The sequence below is a fragment of the Platichthys flesus genome, chromosome 21, assembly GCF_949316205.1.
Source record: "Platichthys flesus chromosome 21, fPlaFle2.1, whole genome shotgun sequence".
NCBI lineage: Eukaryota > Metazoa > Chordata > Actinopteri > Pleuronectiformes > Pleuronectidae > Platichthys > Platichthys flesus.
The window spans coordinates 10,845,466-10,867,174 of record NC_084965.1 but is presented as its reverse complement, the minus strand read 5'-3'; the positions used below and the strand labels follow the sequence as shown (position 1 = coordinate 10,867,174).

The 21,709-nt window shown below is 42.7% G+C and overlaps 1 protein-coding gene across 1 annotated transcript; it reads right to left on the bottom strand.

Moving 5' to 3' along the window:
• Positions 1-286: 286 nt before the first annotated feature.
• Positions 287-20,173, bottom strand: LOC133933061 (polycystin-1-like protein 1). The gene is made up of 52 exons (XM_062380014.1): positions 19,996-20,173; positions 19,610-19,758; positions 19,090-19,447; positions 18,490-18,658; positions 18,065-18,304; positions 17,194-17,326; positions 16,909-17,112; positions 16,444-16,625; positions 16,159-16,362; positions 15,510-15,673; positions 15,237-15,401; positions 14,613-14,831; positions 14,169-14,240; positions 13,935-14,090; positions 13,780-13,857; positions 13,065-13,207; positions 12,562-12,682; positions 12,353-12,479; positions 12,035-12,233; positions 11,850-11,906; positions 11,401-11,760; positions 11,087-11,321; positions 10,590-10,720; positions 10,301-10,452; positions 10,090-10,190; positions 9,640-9,838; positions 9,469-9,552; positions 9,140-9,347; positions 8,906-9,012; positions 8,668-8,767; positions 8,457-8,585; positions 8,199-8,372; positions 7,926-8,112; positions 6,955-7,043; positions 6,592-6,863; positions 6,433-6,537; positions 6,257-6,341; positions 5,960-6,136; positions 5,758-5,876; positions 5,570-5,680; positions 5,331-5,439; positions 5,065-5,133; positions 4,344-4,516; positions 4,001-4,235; positions 3,737-3,841; positions 2,979-3,113; positions 2,516-2,650; positions 1,872-2,093; positions 1,588-1,749; positions 1,005-1,172; positions 883-920; positions 287-794 (listed from the first exon to the last, which is right to left on the bottom strand). The coding sequence occupies exons 1-52, from the start codon at positions 20,171-20,173 to the stop codon at positions 473-475; spliced, it is 8,316 nt and encodes a 2,771-aa protein (XP_062235998.1). The 3' UTR covers positions 287-472.
• Positions 20,174-21,709: the final 1,536 nt, after the last annotated feature.

Genomic DNA, 21,709 nt, shown 5'->3' with positions numbered 1-21,709 from the left:
CAACTCCTCGGTCACATACGTTGGAGGATGTTATTGGATAGTTTTCATCTTTTATTCGGGGATGATGTATCTGATCAATATTTGAACTTTATCATTACTTTACATAGTTATTTATTTATTTATCTGGGTATGAGGTTTAAATGGTTGTGATTGTGCTCCACACTTACTTTTATTTTTTAAGTCACCCTGTTACATTACATTGATGTGTTTAATTGTTTATGTATTTCTTGACATAAACTATTTTTTACTTGCTTTTATGATTTTGTCTTGTAAGCTTGAACACAAAATAAATTAATTTATTGATCACAAAGGCTTGTATTTGATTTATATACCATTTTGATGAATTGTTCATTAATCAGTCACAAAGTCATTAACTGCTCATAAGGGATCAGGGGTTATTTCAGTTACAATGCAGACTTTTAAGACTTTTAATCATTTGAATTACTTGCAGTGTCTGAGCCTGAAGAACCTGCTACACCTTCCTAACCTCCGGTTTTTCTGAACTTCCAGGCTCCTCGTGCACCAGAACCTCCACCACCACCTCTGTGTGGGTCGCCCGAGTTTTACTCTGTGTTTGCTTCTCCAGATCATCTTCTGTCCATATCCTGATGAGTGATGTCGAATCTGGGCGGGACAAGCAGTTTTGTCCCCTTGAATAAGTCTGGAGCTTTCTCTCATTTGGACTTTCTTCATGAATTTCTCCAGTTTTCTGCAGATTATCAAATGGTAAAACAACGTCCGAGGAGTGATAATTTCTCTGTTGGCCTCCTAGCTGCAGCATCTCAAGCTCAGACCTGGTAATGCAGTGTCAGAAAAAACGTACCATTAATACATTTGTAATTTACGATATTTAAATATTGTGTTAAGAACAAATGTAAATACCTGATTGTTTCTTGTGCCACAAGTCTTCTCACCAAGACCTGTAAAAGAAACACAAAGATGTACAGTATGTGTGGGTGCAGGCACAGCATGTGTTGCGTGTTGGACATATGAGGCTGACTCACATGTGTGTCCGTGTTGGAGGGTTCCTGTACAGGTGAGGTGACGGCACTCTGCTCCAACGCGTCGTGATGGACTTTCAGAGGAAGCGTGTGGTGCAAGCAGTTGGAGAGGGCGTCGAGTCTGAACAGCAGCTCGTCCACCAGGCTCTCAAACTCTTCAAGGTAGTAAGTCTGAAAAAACAAAATAGTCCAGAGATCTGTAACCCTCACCACACTTTTGTTATTGTTTGTCTATTTACTGTAATTACATCAATATAGTTTGTCTATTGATGCTGATTTTGAAAATGCTACGCAACATCTTAAGTAGCCAGGAACATTAAATGAACTGTTTAAAAAGATGGACGACATGCCAGCTCCCCAAATGTGAAACCAATGTGCCTTGATCGGCGCCTGTTGGCTGGCTCAAGTATACTGTAATTCCTAAATCCTGGCTCCTCCATGTTAGTGGATGGAACATGGATCAAACTAAAAAGTCAAAGATCAGGTTGGATATGGAGGTGGGAGGATGTGGTGATATGTATTCACACAGCCAAAGAGTGAACCTCATGAAATTGTGATTTAAAGGCCTAAGCAGCTTCCTCCTCACTCTGCTCTCCACGTGGTCATCGATCCATTTGAGTTCACGCTGCCCAGTGACCTCAGAAATCCTCCGTCTGACGTAACGGGCTAATTCTGCCCCGGTGAAGACGTCCCACCTGCTCTGAGGTCTTTTGGCAACTCTGACCACGGCGGACACCAAACCCAGAACCTGTAACAAAAACTCCAAACAGTGAACTCGACTCTGACAGATTTTCTTGCACTGAAGCCGTGCAGCCAGTCTTCTTTCTATTCATTCATGATTTTGCATATATACATGTTCTAAATATTTACCCCTGCTGTCCACACCACAGTGGAAGACAGATAGAGAGCTCCACTGTACAGGAAGTCTCGTCCAGAGAGAACGCGATGGAGGCTCCTGCTGGGTCTGAGAGCCCAGAAGTGACAGAGCAGAGTCTGAAGGGAGCGAGGAAGCGAGCTGAAAGCCCAGGAGCTTTGTGCAAAGATAAGATTCCCAGCACAGGACAGCGCCACCAACAGGATCAGACCTGAAAACTAGGACCATATGAAGGTGAGTCTGTGTTAGGAGTTAAGCATAAGGATCTAACCAAATCCACAATTTAGGAGGAGGGTGAAAATATTGAAATAAGCATTGCAGGGACATTGAGTGTCTGTATATATATATACATATTGTTCGGCCAATATAAGTCTTTCTCTGATATATCAGTATCTTTTTTTATATTTGCTGATATGTGCAAATATGTTTTTTATGTAATAAATGTAGTAAATGTAATTTTTACTTCCTAATATTGGCATCGGCATTGGCCCCGAAATATCCATATTGGTCAGGTTCTTCTATTTACATTTCCTTATCTTTAAGTCATTACTATTCTTATATTTGATTATATTTATTTAGCTTGTTCACTTATTAATATTTTGACACTTTTCTACATTGACCTGTTTCTCTTTGTGTTTACCATTGGCCAGAAGAGGCCGGAGAGGGAGCGAGTGAGCAGGGCAGCAGAGGAAGCCAAGGTCCTGCTCACGCTCAGCACAGTCACACACTTCAAGGTGAGAAGGAAAAGTGTAACGCCACGCAGAGCACGAACGTCCTGCGGAGACAGAGACACATTTGTCATAACTGGAAAGCATCGCTCTCCTCTTCAATTACCCACATTGTGATCTCTCACTCACACAGCAGGACCTGACAGTTGAATTCTCCTTGTGCATTTATTAAGGGCGTGTTTTGCGAACACAACAAACCTTGGACAAATGGAACAATGTTTTCTCAATAAACTACTAAGAATGATTGTAAACAAAATGACCCTTTCATTTTTCATGGGTGTTATAATAAATTAAAACAGGACAAGGAATGAAATGCTTTTGAAAGTTCTTATCTCTCTCTTTCCCTGCTTTCTGTTTTTTTTGCCTCTTTCTTACTTGTTCCCATGAAGCCAGGAAGCTGACATCCACATGTCCTCTGTGTCCCTGCAGCAGCTCCACAGCCTCCATGATGATGACGGAGTGATAGATGTAATAAACATAATACACGAGGGTCACTGTCAGGAGAGTGAGCTGAAAAAGAGAGAGGGAGGTATATTTCTTTATTTCACATTCATATTAAAACCTCTGCTGTGTGCTTTGACCTTCAGTTCCTTTTATTTCTGTGTGGTTTACTTAAGAGGTGTGTTGGTTTAACAGCTACAGGTTAGTTTGCCCTTGCAGCTCGGTCACAGTGAACTTGTTTGCACGGTGCGGGGCCGCGTGTGTGTGTGCATGTGGTCCAGCTGTTTAAGTCTGATTATTATCTTGGAATTACTATCTTTCTTTTTGCCTGTACAATACAACAATGACAGTTAAGATTCAAATGGGAATGTTGGTTATGAATTATTGCATCTGGTATGAAAGAGTCTGTAAATGTTCTTGGTTGCCGTGGAAGCTCTATAGCGTCTTCATGAGGGCGTTTCTATAAATTCTTTAAATAGATGATGAACATGATTAGACACGATTTGTCAGGATATCCCAGTTATTAAAACAATTTCTGATGCTTTTACAGTCGTCAAACTATTTTTGTTCATATAGAAGATGGCCATACCATGTGCACATATTAAAAGTTATTCATCAAGTGGACAGTATCTAGAATGTGGCATGGGTCAAATTTCCTAATTGAATATATAAGTGCTGTATTTCTTATATACTTCTAGCCAGTTGCGGGGTCTCCTCCAGTATCCCATCAGCCCTTGCTGCTTCACTGTGCTAACTTGAAGACAGAGTTGCAGTAGAGACAGAAGGAGGAAGATGAGCTAGAGGGGAGGAAGAGGAAACATGAAAAAACCTTTAGGCTTGTGACAGAAACTGGTCTAAAATATGACGAGACGTGTCATATTTTAGAATCCTTCTTTGTTTATAATTTATCATTTCTATTATAAAGATATATAATAAATAGAAATGGAGTATTTTACCTGGCACACCATAACAACATAGTCCCACACAGCAGGAGAGTGGTACACCCTGACAGACTGCACTTTAGAAGAGGGCACCAGGACTCGGGGGGAGCTCTGCTCAGTGAGCAGGGTCACACTGGTGAACAAGTTGGGTGCAGGGCTGTAAAAGGTGAACTGGACCTTCAAGGCCACCGTCCTTCTGCCCAGCCATCCGGCTGACTGCAGGACATTCAGTTTGGATGTGGCGTCCGACCTGATGATGACGATGACACTGAATATCACTGGGATGAAATATAACTGCTCCTGTGAAAAATTATTTCAGAGATCTCCTCCACCATGTGGGTGTCTGTGTAACTCTCACTTTGTGTGGCCTAAGCCAATTGCAGTACTCTGCCCCGAGTAGCAGCCCAGGCCACCACATGTCTTCTGGGCAGTTGCCGTGGGAACCATGAAAATGGAGTGAGGGTTAGTGGATGCTCTGCTCCTTGAGAAGAATGAGTGAAGACGTCCTGGTACAAAAGTCGCACTGGGAACCTGAATAGTCACACACAGTACACACAATCTGAATAAAATGCAGAAAATATCATTGTTTGATAACTTCAATAAAGTTATAGTAAAGAAATATATTAACAAAAAAAACTTGTCGGGATAAAGACACATTCATCATCATTCACAGCCTAAAAACTGCTGCTGCTGTATTGAAAACTTGATTTTGATGTTAAAACTAAAAACTCAGTATGAGGATTTTAAAGAAACTCTACACTCTACATTGAAAACAAATGGAATCCACCAGTGGACTCATCTGTATATTTGTAAAGGAGTGCCCCCTACAGGAGAGGGTAGTGAACGATATTTAGTAAATAGCATTAAGTTTATTATTTGCTCGAAATCAGAGAAATACAAGTCATGTCCAGACTGATGTGGATGCTTTTTCTTAAACTACTATTATAAAACATATAGTATAACATACCTTACTTATTGTGGAACGAACATTAACACCATCACTTTCACTGTGTACATTTTTAAATCATTATGTCATCACTATATTTTTCATAAGGTCACACCTTCTTTTTATTACGTACCTGCTCCTGGAACGAGCTCGATGCCTCTGACTTCCACAGGATTGGCTCTCCCATCAGGATGTGTGACTGCTGAATGACAACACACCATCAGGTTGGGATTTATATTGATAAAATATAGAATAAGATCTTTTACCATTTTTAATAGGTAAGAATAGATTTGCACACATGGTCGAGCTAAATAACAATTCCTGACAGAATGAGAGCAGAACTGTTTCACCAGGTCACACGAGACAGGATCGTCTTAAGACGTTTGAGGCATTTTTTACCTCAGTTTTTGTGGATGCATTCTTGTACAGCAGATTGAGCAGACTGGTCTCTGTCCACCTCCACCAGTCCTCATGTGTTCTTATGGACATAAAGTCATTATCAGCATTCCTGTTGAAAGAGTAAAAAAGATTTTGGAGTGTTTGTGATGTTTTAGAGACAAAGAGAGTGCATGTGTGTGTGTGTGTGTGTGTGTGTGTGTGTGTGTGTGTGTGTGTGTGTGTGTATTTGTGTGTATTACCGTATAAACTGTTTTCTGACAGCTTTATTGAGGTGATAATGGTGACTGAATGAGCTGCCATATGTCACACACAGCATCAGGGCGATCATGGAGACACAGATGCACAAATCCCTGGAAGACAAAGGAAAAAATGAATAATTCTTCTTATAGACAGCCGGCCATGCATACACACACACACACACACACACCTGAGAGTGTCTTGGATGAGAGTCTCTCTTCTTCTCCTCCCACAACTTCTCCTCAGCTCTGCTGGAGCCGGCGGCCGCACAAGACGCAGGTAGCGTGCTCGCTGACGAGCAGCAAGCAGCTGTCCATAAATCAGAAAAAGATAACTAGATGTTTCAGTGGAAAATAACATAACAGATGTAAATAACAGATTGTGGTTGTTACCTTGTTGAGGGATGAGCTTGTGTCCTGAGGGAAAGCAGGAGGCCTGAACTGCTCCTCTGGTCGGTCAGCACCACTGTGGCTGCACAGTTGAATCTCAAACTCTTTAATTGTGGAGAAAGTATGAAAGTCGGTTCTGTTTCTGTACCGACAGGAGACGATCACTGCTACAGTGAGTATCTGGAAAAGAAGAAGAAATATATCTCCATTACAAAGACCTTTCATTATAAAGTAGGGTTATGGATTATGTCTTTATTTATTTAAAATGCATGTAGCCAGAGCAGGTAGTTATTTATTTACCGCGGCCGGCTGGATGAAGAAGATGCAAGAAACCAGGGAGAAAAATAGGGAGTGCATCCAAAGCAAAACCTTGCTGCTGCTGAATCTGACCCATCACACACAGACCCAGTAAATCAATAATCCATCTCTCATATATTTCAGCAATAATCCATTTAACGGCATCACACGGCTACTACCTCATTCCCAGCACTGCAGACAGCACCAGACAGGAGAGGGACAGCAGCAGACAGAGGGTCCAGGCCAATGATTGACACCACCGGGATGCTCGTCCAACTCTTCTCCTGTTCAGTTTGTTCATTACATGGAAACGGTTTCCTTGAGGATCTTCTTTCGGCTTCTTGTCTTGATCTTCCTCTCTCATACATACAGACAAAACATCTTTCTGGGTCCCACAGAACTTGTTACTTTCACTTGAAAGATGAATTTCTTTTCCCAGAGTTCCTCGATCATCATTTTCCCCTTTTATAATCAACGACAAATTCCGAATCGCTAGTCCCACGCTGCTCTCAACTGCCGGATCATCGTCCTTTCTTACCATCACATCTGGTTGGTGTTCAGGTTCTTTATTTTCCAGCATCGCAGTGGACAGTGGGAGCAAGTTTGTTCCCTGCAGCGCAGAAAAAGAAAGTTGAGGAATGGGGATGAAAAATGCCCAAAGACATAGAAAAAGAAAGAACAAAAGATGGATGCTCAGTGACCTGGTATTTCTTCCTCCAGGTTTCTTGCATCCACCGCTGCACACGGCTCCAGGAGGGATGGAACCCACTGTGATTTTGTGGAAGGGCATCTTTGAAGAGACAGGACAATATTTAGATATGTGCGACGAAATAAGAAAAAATATCTAACTCAAACTTGGAATAATACATAAAGGTTGGTGTAAGTAACTCTTATTGATAATGCCTTTTTATTGACGTTTTGGGTGTTTTCGTGAGTTTATAATGAACAAAGAAAGGAATTAATATCAAGATTAATAGACGAAAAGCTAAATATTACATTATAAAATTGGTAAGAAAAGACATTGAGTAATATACATCATCTTCTAATGACCTGCTTAAGAGAAACAGGACTATAGAAAATAATTCAATTCTAGTTTGGTTTTGTCTGAGGCCAATCTACTGCTCCACACTCCTGTCCAGAAGGTGGCGGTAATGCACCTATGAGCTGATTTGCTCACCGCCCAAGAAGTAGAATACACAGAAACAGGAAGTTGATTATGCCACAGGTGATCGTCTCTTAACCGGAGAAAGAGTTGTTGTTAAGATTTGTTGTAAAGACTTGTTGTAAATTTTGAATGGATTATTGAGCACCGAGCTGTAGTGGGAACCAGGTAATGTTTGTTATATCACCCTGTTATTCTAAGTTACCTATAAACAGGTGTTTGAATGTATCACTGTTGTTACAGCCATGCTAATGCTAGCAAACAAAGTGAATGTAATACGTTTTCATAAATAAACAAATAATAAACTAAACAATGCGTTTCTAGGTTTTTATATGTATTATATGTGTGGTTGAATGCTTTTTATGCTCATGTTTATGTTTGTTAGAGCTAATTGACTGTTGACCTGCAGCTCTAATGGTGTTTTGGAAGAAAAGTTGAGAAAGAAAGGAAATTCATGTTCATATAACGTTGAGAAAGAGGATAGATTATGTGCAGAAGTCCAACCTTCACCTTCAGAGTCAGCATTCTCAGTCTTTCTGCCTTTTGCGTGTTGGGCTCCCGACCTTGTCAGCTTGACGTCATGCAGTCGAAACAGAAAAGATATCACTGTTGTTCCGGGCAACACTGCCACCACACTCAACAGTCCTGTTGTCACAGAGACGGCGGATACGTCGAGAATACCCATCTCCATCGGTAGCTGTGGACAAGTGACTAGAAATGACGGCTGTAGAGGAGACGCTCATACAACAAATTCAGAACTTTGACTTTAACTGAGAAAATTACCTGATCATCCGTTTGAGATATGATGAGTGTGTTGACACATGCGTACCCCAACAGCAGCAGCAGACACACACTGAGTCTTTGAGTGTGGGTGAACAAGTTAGGGCAGGGGCAGCGGTACACAGACATCCAGATGTGGAAGTCGGCCAAGAAGTCGGATAATTTAAAGCACAACATCTGCAAGGAGACAGGTGGAGACCCAGTGTCACGTGTGAGTAGAGAATAAAAGTGTGAGTGTTCAGATGTGCATGAGCGTTCTACCTTAGCAAAGCCTATTCCGTGGGTGCAAACACTCAGCGTTCTCTCCACCTGGCCATCACCTTTGTTCACGGCCAACCAGCACTGACCCACGAAGAGCCACACGCGTCCCTTTACATGCCCACTGGTCACCTGGGTTAAAAGTAGACAAACAGGTCATCCTGATGGTCCGAACACAGAACACATCCGTAAACACAGAGCATGTGGTCCTTACCTCAGATACCTCCACATGTTTGAGGTACCAGTTTGGGGAAGGTCCAGAGCCGTCGTGCCAGATGTGAACCCTCCACACGGAGCCCAAGCTGTCTGCTGCACTGTGGTGTTAGAGACAAAGATCACACTATGTAGTATTAAGTAGTAAAATGAATATCATTGATTTAATTTGTAAACCTTAAGAAATTCTGAAATTCATCTTTTCAAAACTCAGATTTGGAGATTTTGGAGGATTTTACCTCACTATAAATGTGTCCTGAGAGTTTCTCCTGAACAGAGTGCATCCTGGGACTTTTAGTTCTCTTGTGTGTGAGATCCCATCTTCACCGTAAAGCTTTATGTACACCTGATGAGCATACAGACACAAATAAGTACTCTACCCACCCACCCACCCACCAACATTTATGTGCAGTAAAATACAATATGAGTATCGCTGCTGTTGAAGATGAATTAAGAAGAAATGATGGCGTCACCTTGGCGCTCATACTGGCTGCAGAGCAGACACCAGTGTGGATGGTTACAGCATAAAGATGTGGGTCCAATGGAGAGTTGTCAGAAAGATAATGGACCCTTCCATTCTTCTCAGAGAAGTCGTCAGCTGTCTTGCACGCCACCAGCCCGGGGATGTACAGGCACACACACAGCAGCATGACGACCAGCACAGTCAGATCTCGGGACACACTGAAGAGATGGAGAGAAAGAGACAACGCACAGGAGGATGACAAGTTTAGAAAATCCCCAACATTTGTTTTCTCTCTGTTTATTTGAGTATGTCATTCAAGCCTGAGGAGGATGAGGTCACCTTAGGAAAGGGTCCAGATCAGCTGTGTCATGTCTGGTCTGGATCTGGTGCTGCACCACGGTCAGAGGCCTCAACTGGTGACAACTGAGACAAGCACAGCAAAATATATGTTGCTTGTCTTCAGTGTCAGTGTTTGTTTATCTCTGTGAAGGTCTCATGTGCATGTCTTACCTGCAGTTGACAGCAGCTGTTGTGTCTTCTTGCTGTGTCCTGCAGCCCAGATGTGTCCAGGCCCCCTGGTGGCCGTCCCAGGTCAAACATTGACTGCTGACCACAGAGAGACTGTAGCTGATCTCTTCACTCAGCTGCTTGTGTCTGCGCTCTTTCCCAAAATGAGCATTCAGCAGAGCCAGGTGACCGACCCCTGCAGCTGGAGGTGGGAGATTTGAGTGTTACACAAATACTCATCACCTCTCAGATGTGTTTATTTGTTATCTCATCATTACTAGTCATTAATATTTTATTATCATCTCCTCAAGCCTTGTTTAACCTCTCAACTGCATACAAACAATGAGGATTTAATTGAATGTGTTTGAATGAATGATTAATTTCATATAAACCTAATGGAATGATCGGTCACTTAAGAGATGTAAACAACAGGATGTAGAAGAAAGCTTTTACCGTTGAGGTAGGACGAGGGCAGAGTGATACATATGTTGTTGCTTTCCCAGTGATGAGTCCTTTGCAGGAGGTGAATGCTGGGAGACGGCCTCTCGAACATACTGTCACAACAGAGCATCTTGGTTTGTCTCGCATTCAAGATCTCAAGATCTACGTTGTTACGTTGCTGTTACTACGAGCGTATACCAGTGAAACAATAATCCAAGTCTACCTGAAGAGCAGCATGATGGGAAACACTCTGTCGGGCGGCGGCGTGAACGCCACGCTCAGCTGGATGACCTGCTGCAGATGGTCACTGGTGATGTTGAAGCTGTGGTAGTTGACCTGGCTGCGGAGGAGGACGAACTCACGCACGGAGCTCTTCTGCAGTAAAGATGTGATCACAAGTTGGTGAAGTTCAACAATCACTTCTTACATTATTTTCTTTAATAACTAACATGTTATCACGTTACTGGTCACCAACTTTCATCTGTTCAACCGGTCCAAACTATTTCACTCACGTTTCCGGGTGGATGCTGCAGCTTGATGTCGATTGGCTGATTGAGGGAACGGACAGGGATCTTTCTCCTCCCGCTGCACTTGTACAGACTCAAGTCAACCACTGGTCCAGTGAGCTGCAAATCACCAGAGGGAATAAGAGATTCAGGTCAAACTTATTACAAGTCCCCCTCCACTGAAAAACTTAAATGTTCCCATTGTGCCTTTTATATGAGTTAACATATTTTGGTTGAAATAACCAGTCTATCCAGTGAGTATATCCACCCTAACACTGCTGTAATCAAATGCCAAACAGCCAGAGTTTGCGATGTCACAAACCAATCAGAAACCAATCCTGTCAATTTGTGTATTTTGTTGATTGCACTGATTGTAAGTCATTGGATAAAAGCATCAGCTAAATGAAATGTAATGTAACAAAGAAACTGTAATAAACGGCTGCAGAGGAACTTAATGTCCGTATATCGGTGGCCTTTCACCTGTGTGGGACTGTGGGCGCAGGTGTAAGGGTTGAGGGTGAATGTGGTCAACACGCTGACAACACATGGCTGCCGCTGCGCGCCCTCTGCTGCTCCACTGCCATGCACAAACAAAAGCTGGATCAGGGGAGGAGGCAGGTAGAAGGTGGTTGAGCCGCTGCTGATGACCGTGGAGGTTTGGTTTTGGTTTGCAGCGAATAAAGAGAGGAGGCCTGTGCTGACTCCGTGCTGCTGGACCTTGTGCAGGAAAATGTACTTCTGCAAATTCAAGAGATAGGACAAGAGTTGGGCGAGGTAGAACAAAGAGAATGAACAAAACTGGTTTATTTTCACTCACCAGCATCAGGTCTGAGGCAGTCTGCAGAATATCATCAACAAGCCGTGTCCTTTGCTCTGCTGGAATTGATCCTACCTGTTTGATGGGAACACTGGAGGATGCTGGTATGCAGCTCCTGGGAGACGCAATGGTATTTACAGAGTCTGACTCCAGCACCTGTGTGATATTGCCCATGTTGGGTGTTTCGGGTGTGTTGCTATGATCTGAGACAGCAGCCTGCAGGACGTACGACAGCAGGACGAGCAGAGTTTCGAGGGTCTCGTGGTCCAGATGATATCGGAGTGAAGCGCTGGAGTCCAAAAACAGGTCTGAGATGGTCTGAATGTGAAGTGTCACGTGTCGGACACTTGCTAAAGAAACCTAAACACATCAAAACAAGTCAAAAAAATGCATCATCTCTCTTTATTTTTAGTGACAGTCCTGATAAAAGATGATCGTCCTCCACCAACCTGATTTGAAACTTGTAACAGGTCTTTTAAAACGCAGATGTTGTCAACCATTGACTCCTGCGGATTAAATCACATGTGTTTAAATATGTGTCGTTGAAAGACACAAACAAAGAAGGAGATTAAGAGGTTATTTGTTCAAAGTCCAGTGTCAGTCTGTGTATGTGTGTGTGTATGTGTGTGTGTACCTGTTCCGCTGCACCGCTCTCGAGCTCACACACTGTGCAAATGAGCACGTTGCGGATGAGTCTCTGTGCATGTGTGTTGATCTCGGCGTCCAGGCTGAGTCTATTCAGGACGGTGGAGAGAACACTGACGTAGTTACGAACCTCATGACTGTTCCCAAGCTGCAGCAGAGCCGACAGGTTCCTCAGGCCTGCCGCTGACCTGGAGAGACAGAGTTACTGATACACAACAATATTCTGCACACAAACAAAACAAATCCTAAAGTTTCAAGTCTTTGAATCCTCATGTGATGTGAGGATCTGGTGATTTTTTATTCTTACAGCTCGAGGTCAGGGTCCTGATGGGAGGATGTGTCTCTGAGGAAGCTTGGCTGGACTCGGACGCTGACGGGACAGGGTTCAGTGGCCGTCCCAGAAGTGCTGCTTCGGATTTCAGTGTAAATAGTTGCTATGGAAACAACAACAGAATGTTTTACTTAGTTGGTGGGAAATCTGAAGAAAAATGTCAAAAAAAATTGTGTGTTTTATACCTTTATAGTCATCACTGGCGTCACCTGCAGGAAGGCTGAAGTAGTATTGGAAATCTCTCCCCTGGTACAGCACCCTACGGGGTCTGCCTCCCACACTGAAGCTGTACTCATACAGTAGATCCTTCACACACACACACACGGTTGATATGCAGGGCACAATTTAAGAAATCAAAGATTTATAAAAAAAATTTTATAAATCTTTAACTTGTCATTATTATTAAGCTTTAAGACAGGTGTAATTTAAGGTAATGTAGCCGTGAATTATTGAATGAAGCCAAATTTCCAAGAAAAGGTTTCCCATTTTTTTCAGTTGTAAATATCACAAGATAGAGTTAGAAACTGAAGTTATGCTTTTTTTTTCAAAGAAACTAAAACACTCAACTCATTCAGAAGAATCTTTAGGTGTGATGAATTAGAAATGCTTAGTTTATGTGTGTGTGTGCGAGCGTGTATGTTTGTGTGCGTGTGTGCGCCTGCGTGAGTATGTGTGTGACAGCTGGCACCTCTTTCCCTGACGTGCAGAAGATGCTGAAGTGTGTGTGTAGCTCCGTCCCTCTGACCGGCTGCACCTGGCACTTCACGCCCTCTGGAGCAGGCTTGGTTTTCAAGAACAGCTGAGTCCGGCCGACAACACTGTTCCGACATACTGAGTAACACAGGCAACAGGCAGATGGGATTATCACCAGATTTCACTTTCATCCTTTTAAATATCAATGGGAAAATAAATCAAGGGGGACTGCATTTTGGTGAGAGTTTCACCTCTCTCCTAGTTCATACCTGGCATGAACACGTGTCCTGGGCTTTAAGAGCAGATGTGAACGCACCAAGACGCATTTAGATCTGATCACTCGAACCACATGTGGAGGTGGTCTGGGCCGCATATGGTCACATTCTTTTAGAAACTACACTGAAGGACCACCTACTCAAATAAGATCCTGTGTCTAAGAGAAGAAAGACTTGTATGTTTTCTTTTTCATTTGTTGGTTTGTTAGATAAACTAAACCGATATCAGAGACATCTTGTGGGAAGGTGGAGCCTGACCCAAGGAAGAACTGTTTCAATTTAGGATCGGATCCTGATCATCCTGATTGATTATGACAGATTTAAGATTTATATTGGACTGTACAGAATCTGACTTTCAAGTTCATGTTTATTGCTTGCGTTCCGTGTGTTCGGTCTGTCATGGTTCTTTGTTAAAAACGCTTTGGTGGAACTTACTGGCTGCGACCTCCAACATGTATCTGCTCCCCGGCCTCAGACTGAAGGGTCTGACCCTGAGCGTTGAGGAGGAAATTCCTACAGAGAAAGATTATTTAAGATACAGAGTGACAAGGAGAATGAATGTGTGGGGGCAAGTTTCTTAAATAAGACACCTGTGTAAGTGTAGGACTTGAAAACGTCTCCGTCCACTGGGTCTCGGGGCAAGTCAAGTAAAGTTGTCTCCTGGATCAGGACAGAGGGTCTGGAAACCACCAGATTACTGCCCTCAGATTCATTCTCTGCTGGACTGAATGTTTCACCATCCACACCTGGAGATACACACGAGTAAGTACACAACATTTCACACTGGTAGTGACTCCAAGGGCAAAAACAGATGTGTACGGCACCTGTGGGTCTTCCTGCAGAGCTCCCAGGATCTCCTTCCTCTGCATGTGGGGAGTGAACATCGTAATCTGACTCTGTAACAAACTCAGCTTTAATGCACACGCACAGACCATGTTAATGAAAATTTGAATATTATTCATAAAGCACCATTCTGAATCAACTGTACAAGTAGAAGCAATACAGTTTTATTTTAAACAAGAATTTATTTGTTTTCCTCTTTTAATGTACCGCTATATGTGTTTCCCTTGCTTCGTCAAAGGCTTTTGTTTTGTAAATACATCTGTGAAGAATACATCAAATTTAAATTTTTAAATTGCATGTACAAATTTAAAATCCAATTGAAAAATATTTAAGTAAAGAATAGTGTAATGTGAAAGTGCTTTGAATAGTCCTTGCTTTGCCTCATTTGGCTCTAATGTTTCAGTCTTACTTCATTTCTTTCTCACCTTGATCTTCCATGTCCCCAGCCTCCAGGACAGGAAAAGAAAACTCCCACTCAGCAGAGGCGTCGGAGTCAACTGGGAACTCACTGATAATGTCGCTTCGGCCAAACTGCTCTGAATATAGGTCGCCATTGCTGTCAAGGGTGAGTGGCGGGTAGTCAGTGGAGGGGTGATGCTCCGCAGGGGGAAACTCTCCTGGGGAATGATATGAGGGCTCCTCTCCTGGAGATAAAGTGAGGAAGGTGTTAAATAATTCATAAACGATCCATTTTTACAGTTACTTTAACTTTGCATTCTATTATTTATATTTATGTTCATATTGATGTCCAGGGCTCAAAGCTTTGCAATGTTTTTACACATCTTGGAATATTTCAGAGGAAGTTTCATTTCTAACAAGGCAGCAGGATGAAATTAAATATATTCCAAACAACCTGAACCTGCTGTTCCTGTGCTGACAGGAGTGATGTGATGAGAATCTGAAGAAGAGGAGAAGTCAGGTTTAGTGGTGACGGAGTGATTCATCTGACCTGAAGACTCAAATCAGACTCAAATCAGACTCTGGGGTTCCACTTTTCTATCCCACGAACTTCAGTGCATTTAATAACACACCAGCTTTGTTTAACCCACCGTCAGTCAGGCCAAGATATTGCCTTCTCACTCCAATTCTCCGGGTCCTGAGATCAGTTCGGGCGTTGTGTGATGTGTCAGACAGACTCAGGGTGGAAGTCTCAGCAGTCTGATCCTCGATGATTGTGGAGGGAGCACCGAGATCCATTGTGGAACAAAATGGGACTGGAATATAACAGTTAAGAGGCAAAGTATATTTTTTGTTAATAAAAGAGTGGACATTTACATGTAGTTCATTTTTAACTATGTTGAATAAGGATGCTCTTCTTCTACCTTCTATGACAGGTCTGGAGGAGGCGTCAACCAGGAACAGACTCCAGGTGTATGTGAGGTGAGCGAGGGAAACATCACAGTCTTCACACCAGGTGTCGACAGAGAACCACTGATCCCAGTTCACCTGATCGCCCTGGCAACGAGGGCAGGAAATGGACAACTTCCTGTTTTGGAAACATTGACATAACTCATTAGAAATCATCTGGTGACCTAAGAAGCTCAGTGAAAGAGATTTTTCAAATTTTTTGAAGGACTGATATTAACGAGTATGTGTAATTTGGTGCAGATCCAAATAAAAAGGCCTGAGTGTCCAGGTAGTTCACAATAAGCTGGATTTTATTCCAATTAACTCATCCTTGTTTGTCTCTCCTGATCTGAATAATTCAGAACAATTGAATCCTCAACTTTACCAAGTAATAACAGTAATTATGATGAGAATAACAAACTTTTATAGGTTTTATTTGTATCTTTGCCAAATAAATGTTAATTTATATAAACACTGTCTTTGACTCTTGGATTGTGGCTAGCTGCCATATCCAATCAGGGCACAGATGCACAACTAGATTTGACTATGAATGGCACAGGTTTTCCGGTTCAATCAGTCACATCCATAAATATACTTGGGTCACAGTGAGTATTTATAACTCACCCAATCAGATTTGGTTTGACTGTGAGGAAGGTCTCTGCGGAAGCTGAGCGCTCCCCGCTGCGTACGGTGAGCGTGAACTGGAACTGGTCAAAGTCACGTTTTAAGAAACCAGCAGGAACAGTTAGCACAGGCGAGGAGGTGAAAATGTGTTGGTTGAAACAGGAGGTGCTGATGGAGCTGAGTGGTTTGCACGTCCAGCTGTAGCTATAAGAGAATAAGAAGATGTTAGAAAACTCCTAAACGAGCACAAAGCAATTATTTTTGCCTTTCTGTCGCAGTTTCTACCTGAGCAGGTTCATGGGGAAGTCGGGGTCGTAAGATCTCTGTCCATCCAGGGTTATGACGGTGGCGTTTCCGCTGTTAATGAAGACGTTGGTGCCACCCTGGATAAAAACCACAGGAGGGCTCGGCATCACCTGAACCCTCACACTGTATTTACTATACACAACACTACCGATGACCTGGACCTGTAGAGAAATTAAGGATATTCAAGTAAAAGTACGATTAATGCATATCCAAATTTTCTACTCAAAGTACAGATTGGGAGTCTCACGATTTCCCCCTCTAAACAGGCCTTGAATTTGATTTCAGGCCATCAGCTACACATAGACAATCTAAAAACCACAATATCTTCACATTAATAATAACATTAAACGAATTTAGATATTTTTTGTGGTTCTTTCCCTCAAACACAGCCCCAGAGATGCATTTCTGCTCCTCCTCCATGCATGACCGAGCTCAGCTACTCACCCTGGCTGTGGCGCTGTAGGTGTCGTACTGCAGGAGGTGGCTCTGCAGTGTGAGACTCTGTCTGTGTGTGTCTGTGCGAGGCAGACGGACGCTCCGGCCTGCAGAGTCCAGCAGAGTCCAAGTGTACTGAAGGCCTCCTGATGTGTCGCAGTCAATTTCAGTCTCGTAGGTCACCCCCAGACGGATAACCTCAAACCTACGCACCTAGAGACAGAGGAGGCTTTTATGTTTTTAGCTACATTGTCTTTGCATGTTTCTGAGGCTACACCCCTGCTGGTGATGTACCTGTAGTTTGGGAGGACCCATGTTTTTGACCGGTGGAGGCTGACACGGTCGCTCCACAACAAAGATGTGACTGCTCAGAGAGGCGGAGCTGACCAGGTTAGAGGCAGTCACCTCGACTCTGAACTCCCCTGTTCTGCAAAGAGAAGCACATCCAGTGAATGTACACAGGCTCAAACACACAATACAGTGATGGTCTGTATTTATTTCTAGCCTTCACAGAATAGTTTTGCCATTCATACACATTCATACTATAAATATATATAAAATGTCAGGGGCAATAATAGGGGTTCAGTATCTTGCCCAAGAACACTTCTGCATGTGGAATTGAAGAGCTTAGGAACAAATTGGTCACTATTGGCCATTGAAGATTTACTTTAAAGAACGATACAGACAGACTGAGACTAAATCTGTGCTCTTTAAAAAAAAAAGTAAAATTCCTTTATAAAATTTAGGTTCATTAAGAGAGAGGGAATTCAAGATTGGGCGGCGCTGTGGTACATTGGTTATTGGCACTGTCGCCTCACAGCAAGAAGGTTCTGGGTTCTAACCATGGTCTATCCCTGTGGCGTTTGCAAGGTTTTCTCTATACTGTGGCTTCCTCCCACAATCCAAACACATGTAGGTTGGGTTAATTGGACACTCTAAATTGCCTGGTGTGAATTTGACTGTGGAGGGTTGCTTGTTTCTGTTTGGCCATAATAAGAATGTTGTTGGCAATTCTCAGAAATATAATGATAATTTATAGAGAGATAGATATAAGGAATTGAACAATATTACATATGAATATTGAAATAGATAGATGTTTCTGATTTACATGAGAATGAAAGTGGTCCATGTAAGCATCAAAATCAAGTGAAACTCTGTGGGTTACCTGTGGAACACGTATTGCTCTGTGCTCTGTCCCAGCCTGGATGAGCCGTCCCCGAAGCTCCAGTGGAAGGTGAGGTCGGTGCCCACGTTGACCCGGCAGCTCAGTGTTACCGTCTGATTCTGCAGCACCGAGGCCTGGTGGACGAGCCTGTTGAGCTTCACCGCTCTCTGGACCACCAGAGGGAGCAGGTCAGAGGTGACGGATGCCTGAGCAGCAGACATCTCCACAAATACATCAAACCTACAAAAAAGAGAGGTTTGATTTGTGAGTAGCTTTATTCATGTCTGTGCACAAGCTCTTAACCTGATAGGTAAGACACATTTAAAAGCAAAACGGACACATACAAAATACATATAATAATCTTAATTGAACCTCAGTATTACAATTAAAAAAGGAAAAACTCGAATATTTTCTCTAACTCGTACCTGCCAGGTTTGTTGTATCTTTTGTTGACAGTTCTTGAGGTAGTTCTGACTGACATGGAGTCTCCAAAGTGCCACATGAACTCCACAGTCTCTGGTGCATCAGCCATAGCCACGAAGGTTACATCTGTGTTTGTGGGATAAGCCGATTTTTCTGCATAGATCCGGACTGCTAGAACAAAACAGATATCAGCTGTTCAAAATGTTATTTTATATAATGCTTCACAAATATCAACTGTTTTGAAAATGATGTCTCAAAATAAACTAGAATGGCCCTCTGTAGAGTCCCCTCATGAAACCACATTTAAATTCAATAGATTCAGATTTGTAATTGAATCAGCACCAAATTGCAAAAAATGGATAGATAGCAGTCCCCTTAACATGTCTGTTTTCTTTCATCAAGATCCATGAATTATTTTCTAAGAAATCAAGGAAAAATATGGAAAAAAGCCGATCCTGAAATTACGTTTTTTTTATATATATTTACGAAAATAATAAGCCCAAACTTCTTATTTAAATGCCTTATAATTCTTCTTTTTTATTTTTTCCACATCCGGCACTGCATTTTTTTTTGCAGTGCTCAGTTTGAAACCCTCCACTTACCATTGCCACCCAGGCTGTGAGCGGGACCTTCACTGGTGGATGGTACCCAGTCTGGATCAACTGTAACTTGTGATGATGACTTCCTGTTTTCCTCAACACGCACTCTGACGCTCTTGTTTCGAGAAGACACTTGATTCTCGGCTCTGATCTCAAACGGAAACGTCCCGGCGTGGTCAAAAAGCAGAAGCGCCGCCGCCTCCTCTCCTGTGGCGTAGCTGCTGTTTCTGTACAGTAACGTTGCGTTGACCAGCAGAGACACGGTCACGTTTGATCCTGCTGCGACGCCAAATAAAACCGCCTGTCTCTGATTTGTTCTGATCACACGTGGAACGCTCAACTCCAGCTCTCCAACGGGATCCTGAACCAGGATGTGTGTTTGGAATGAGGCCCGGCTGACTGGGTTCAAAGCCTCTACTGTGACATCATAACGCCCGGCTAATGCAAGAGACACGTTAATGAGCCATTCCTCTGTGGTCCTGTTTATTACGACTTTATTATCCAAACTAAAAGTCCACATTACTCTCGACCCCATGCGGCCACCATGGCTGACGACCTCCAGGCTGAACTGTATGTGCGTTCGAACGGCTGACGTCCAGCTCCCAGAAGGCCTCAGGGCACAGATCTGCTCATACACCTTGAAGGCCTGAGGAGAAGCATCCGAGTGCAGCACTGACGAAGGATGACGAGCGGAGAGGACAGATGCCGTGAGGTGATACTGTCCTGCTGTGGGGGGGAGGCGGCAGTGGAGGTGGAGGTGCAGACGGCAGCTGGACTGATCGGGGGAGTGGAGGAGGTGGAGAGGGATGGAGTGATGGGGGTGGGAGGGGGAGGGGGAGCCATCATGACAATAAAAATCACTCTGGTGTTGATGGAGATCTGGCTGATGAATGCCGTTGCCATGGTTACAGTCTCGACCAGTGCTGTTGATCCAGTCGGTAATTTTGCTTGTGTGACTCTGGGTTTCATCATTATCCATGTTGCTGCGGCTGTTATTGTCAATTTTCGTATTGTTATTGCCGTCGCTCTCGTGGCTGCGCTCGGACTCGGCGGTGAGCGTGATGTTGAGGACGAGCAGGTGCTTCATGGTCGTGAACAGCTCCACATCCAGAGAGACGCTCGCTCCGGCTCTCAGAGGATTCCTCCAAACATTCACTCTAAGGTCAGAAACAGCAGGAGTCACAACCGCCTGCAGGAGGACACGCCCACGTAATGTTACCAGAAAACAATGAGCACAAAAACACACACAGGAAAGGGGAAACTGGAAAAAGGATCAAACTGATTCCACTTGATATTTTTGCTATTGTGGATAAATCTCACAAAGAAAAGCCAAAACTAACATTTAATTGATTGAATGCCTCCTCCAAGTGGATTCTAAAATAACTAAAAGATCAGAGTACTTGTTAAATATATTTTTCTAAATGATGTTCATTTTTCCGGAAAGTACAGTTTAAATTGTAATTTTGATGCTTTAAAAATGGGGTTAAAAATTGTGATTGACAGCTGGTCGAGCTTGTTTACGTTGGGACCACGATACCGCAGCTACATCCCCAACTACTATTCAGACTTTGGCTCCAAATGTGCAAGATGGCAGCGTTCATATCTTTATTTCTGGAAAGTGGGAGGAAGTGGAGAAAGTTGTCCATCTTTATTTATAGTCTACACAATTAAAACACTATTTTAAACCACTAACAATAAGCTACATTCTTGCACTGGATCACATGTCCCTACATTAAGAAATCAAATGAAAATGGACACTGTAGTATATTTTGATTCAGTCCAACTCTTTCCTGCTGCAGTCAATTCTTGGCAATGGATTAAATTGTGTATTAATACACAGCTGGAAATAGTCCCCCTCAAAAAAGCCCTATTGAGTCCTGTTTGAGTAACATTTGCTAAGAACTGCAGCAGTCAGCTATTTCAACTAAATTGTAGTAATTAAATTTTTCTGTGAGCTGCTTTAAATAATTTACATCTTTTAAAGGAACCAATGAGAAACCAGAAACTATCGAGGGGGAAAATGAACATTGTTGGTTTTGGTCTTTTCATGGGATTTATTGTCAAAAAGATAAATTGTATGGTATTTCCAGCCTTATCAATAATAATCAATGATCAATAATTCCATGTCAGGATAATAGGCTTAGTGAATGAAAAACAGTAACACTTACAACATGTATTGTCTGCTGAGTCCATCCAGAGATACTGGAGACGTTCACTGTCACTGTGTGAACTCCCTCGGTTTCAAAGGTCCAGGTCTGCAGTTAATTACAACAAATATTTCCGCTTGTCATATAAAAAAAACATTGAACATAATTTAATGCAACAACAAAAAAAATTTAACCCAGTAACACGTGTGCGTCACAGTTTTGTTATGTCTCTTATCCAGGGAGGAAGTGGCAAAGCTAATAACTAACTAATGTTTGATGACCCTTGACCTCTGTAGTGTAGAGACATAATTGAACTTGACTAAAAGCAGAGCACAAGTTTCATTTCAAACCTTCTGCTTATGAATCTTTATTCCGTTGTAGGACCACATCTGATTTCTATTTTACTACAAATCTTTCAGTTTCAACTGATTTGCTGGAAAACTGCAACTTAATAATAATATAAAAGAAAACATTCT

Bases quoted from the DNA above. Each gene is read 5' to 3' on its own strand.
- LOC133933061 (XM_062380014.1), bottom strand. From the start codon at position 20,173: ATGAAGCACCTGCTCGTCCTCAACATCACGCTCACCGCCGAGTCCGAG. The intron at 11,322-11,400 runs GTGAGTGAAAAT...TTGAATTTGCAG, and splicing joins CTGCCTCAGACCTGATGCTG to AAGTACATTTTCCTGCACAA. The intron at 8,768-8,905 runs GTAAAATCCTCC...CTAACACCACAG, and splicing joins CAGGACACATTTATAGTGAG to TGCAGCAGACAGCTTGGGCT.